General features: G+C 36.8%; 1 protein-coding gene across 1 annotated transcript; it reads left to right on the forward strand.

The window, feature by feature from the left end:
* Positions 1-1,213: 1,213 nt before the first annotated feature.
* On the forward strand, positions 1,214-2,199 carry LOC131293874 (alcohol dehydrogenase 1-like). Its single transcript, XM_058321924.1, has 4 exons — positions 1,214-1,540; positions 1,608-1,781; positions 1,839-1,996; positions 2,079-2,199. Exons 1-4 carry the CDS (start codon positions 1,214-1,216, stop codon positions 2,197-2,199), a joined length of 780 nt encoding a protein of 259 aa, XP_058177907.1.
* The last annotated feature ends 1,071 nt before the right edge of the window (positions 2,200-3,270 follow it).

Here is a 3,270-nt window from a genome sequence, read left to right on the forward strand (position 1 = left end):
TTTATCTTATACTAACAAACAGTTCTGTCTAATCTAAAAATCTAATGCTCAGTATAATACTCGTCGTAGTAGAGTCCGATTAAGCGCTTTGGCCCACTGTTTTAAATGTTTCTTATTCGGCTGCGATATTTATGCGAAAAAATGAGATGCTGAAGATTACATAAGACAACGCACAAATATTATGCGTTTTTGAGTACGTTATTTTGACATTACCGCTTTTTGATACGATGTACTTTTGCGGAATCCTTCCTAACTGCAAATGCATCGCGCTACAAGGTGATAAAATCAGAAACTTTTTGATGATATGATTATTACTTGTGGCATATTTTGAAGCAGAAACAGTACAGAAAATATGAGTATTCAGACCATTCTCTATAAATTTTTTTATGTTGGTAAGACAATTTACTGAAACGTATTTTAAGATAAATAATTTTTTTTCCAACATAACCTAGACTACATACGTAATGTTATAGATAACGTAAAAGTGATTTAAATCGGAACGCATAAGGATACGAACTGTATTAAAAGTAAATGTTTTAAAGCTAATTGAAATTTTCCTGGGTTCTTCAGCCCTGATACAAGTATAATAACCCTTGTGGCGTTCAAATTTAAAACATGATTAAAATATCCGAGAGGTAAGAAGCATCAGATTTTACTTTTTTATTCAAACTTTTGTTGTGGGAATGACTAGCAAAGTAACGATTTGCATGTCATATACATCTTTAGAAGATGACATTTAATGTTGTTGTTTGTTTTCTTTAATTTAATGTTTCTTATAGTATTGCAACATAGACGCTAATAATTTGTTCATAGATTTTTTGGTTATGTCTCTGTAGCCATATTCATTAACTACTAGACGCTGTTGCAGGTTTGAACACTGAAAACCTACCTACATACTCTCATTACAAGCGGTAATGGTGGTGAATCTATCAGTACAATCGTTTCCGCAAACAGGCTGCATTCTACCAGTTCACTCTACCGCGTAAGGTTGGAGCAAGAGAGTGATAACGCTTCTATTATTTCTATCGTTAAAGGAGCGCAGAACGTTACTGGTGATGGAAGTTGTGATTAAACAACCTTGTTTTATGTGGTTTTAATTACCGAGGCTGTCGTGAGATTTTTGTGTCAGTGAGTGTGGATATAACTGGAATATTTTTTAGCATTTTGGCGTTAGTTGTTCCCGCGCGTTAGAAGAGTTCAGATCGGTGTCAAGATGTCTCTCCAAGGCAAAAACGCTGTTGTTTTTGGTGGATGTGGAGGAATCGGGTTTGCCATTTGTCAGCATCTACTCAAGGAAGGTGTTCAGAAACTATGTGTACTGGATGTTGTGGAACTATCGGAGCACAACAGGGTCCTCTTGAAGGATGTCAACGAGCAGGCCGAGATTGTGTATAAAAACTGCGACATATCCAAGCGTACGATACTGCAGAAGACATTGCAAGAAGATGTTGTCGGTGCTTTGGGTTCGATCGATCTACTCGTCAATTCATCTGGAATCGCTACTGCAGATGTTTTGGACAGTGTGATTGATGTCAATCTGGTACGATATGGAAGTCGAACATCGTAGAATGAAGAACCCTTCATTTTTAATGGTATACATTTCTCAGACCGGCGTCATTAATGCTTGCCTCTTCACATTGGATGTCATGTCTCGAGCAAAAGGAGGCAGAGGGGGTGTAATTGTAAACGTGGCATCCATAGCAGGTTTGGAACCGATTGCATTTCTTCCTGTGTACTGCGCGTCCAAATATGGAGTAGTTGGGTTCACGCGTTCCCTAGGAGTATGTTGCTGTACATGCAAATCGACTTTTTCATCAAAAAATTCTTTATTGAATCAGGTGCCACCGATCTATGACGAAACAGGAGTGAAATTTATCACCGTCTGTCCTGGAGCAACACGAACAAGGTTGTTCGAGAATTGTCGGTCCGTTTCAATGAAAGTAGGTGCTTTGAAACAGATGTTTCAAGACTACCTAACTCGTTTTGTGGCACAAAGGTATATCATATCTTGTGAAAATCTAATTGAAGCTATAATAACATTCGTTCTAATTTCAATTTGTTTTTATGTGTTTTTCTAGCCCCGATGCGGTTGGTGCTTGCGTAGTGCGTGCTATTCGTGAAGGTGACAACGGCTCGGTGTGGATTTGCAATGAAGAGACAAGTACACCATTCACCTTGCCCGCTTCACAGTTTTTGTAAGATTTGCCACAAACAGAAGAAGTGAAAATTTAACCTTTTCACATTAGCATTTACTCAATTGGAAATTTTTACGTGGGGGTGAAAGTTATTTAAACAATATACAAAATAATCTTGGTACTTTTCTAAGGAACGGTCAAATATTAACATACAATTTGGGTTGAATAAAAGCAGTGAAAATTATCATACATATTGTTTTTGTTGTTTGAATTCAGAAGCGAAAGCGGTAAAAGAATGAATTTGGACTGCCTAGATGTAGGCAATAGAGAGTAAGGTGGCATGTTATTTTTCGATCTATATTTTTTATGGCCTAAAAGTATGTAATGAGAATCGCTTGGGTGTTGCGATGGGTGAACTGGACATAATTTATAGGCGATGATTTCTAGTTTGAAGAATTCATTGAAATTTGAAAAATTGAAATGTACGATCAAAAACAGTCACGCATTGGAAAAGTTGTGGTATTACTGCATCAAAAACGTAATCATTTGCGATAAAAACAAACATCAGTTATCAAATTATTTTTTTTATTTATAAAGGTTTTTAAATGCATGTTTACGAGGCCATGTTATATTATGATCTCCATGTTATTGCTGGTAAATAAAACGAACAAAACATTCCCATCTTGATGGATATTAGCATCCATAGAGCTACTGTAGTAGAATTATTCATGGTAAACACATACCCAAGAACTGTTCATTGTAAAGGTAACACAATTTAACCATGAATCGAAAGAGCAACTAATTCAGAATGTTGAATATATTCTGTTTCACTCGATCATTCACTAGTTCTTCGTTAAATGTTTAGTTCAAGATAACTATTGGAGAAGGTGGAGCATAATTGTAGGCTTGTGGAACGGAATCATAAATTACTTCCGATAATTGAAGAAGAAGTATAGAGCATTGAAGAATATTCACGATGCTGTGTGCCACAGTTAGAGAAGCAGTGCAATGGTAGAACTAGAATACGGGCCACAAGTGCAATCGAAACCCTTAGAGACGTAGGTTCAAATCCAAACCAAGTGGGAGTCTTCTTCTGTACGAGAGGATTCGTTAGACCCACATTTGTTAAGGGGCA

This window comes from Anopheles ziemanni, chromosome 2 (genome assembly GCF_943734765.1).
Source record: "Anopheles ziemanni chromosome 2, idAnoZiCoDA_A2_x.2, whole genome shotgun sequence".
Taxonomy (NCBI): domain Eukaryota; kingdom Metazoa; phylum Arthropoda; class Insecta; order Diptera; family Culicidae; genus Anopheles; species Anopheles ziemanni.

Coding starts and splice junctions, on each gene's coding strand:
- LOC131293874 (XM_058321924.1), top strand. CDS start 1,214: ATGTCTCTCCAAGGCAAAAACGCTGTTGTTTTTGGTGGATGTGGAGGA. Junction 1,782..1,838: donor GGTTCACGCGTTCCCTAGGA/GTATGTTGCTGT, acceptor TTATTGAATCAG/GTGCCACCGATCTATGACGA. Junction 1,997..2,078: donor ACTCGTTTTGTGGCACAAAG/GTATATCATATC, acceptor GTGTTTTTCTAG/CCCCGATGCGGTTGGTGCTT.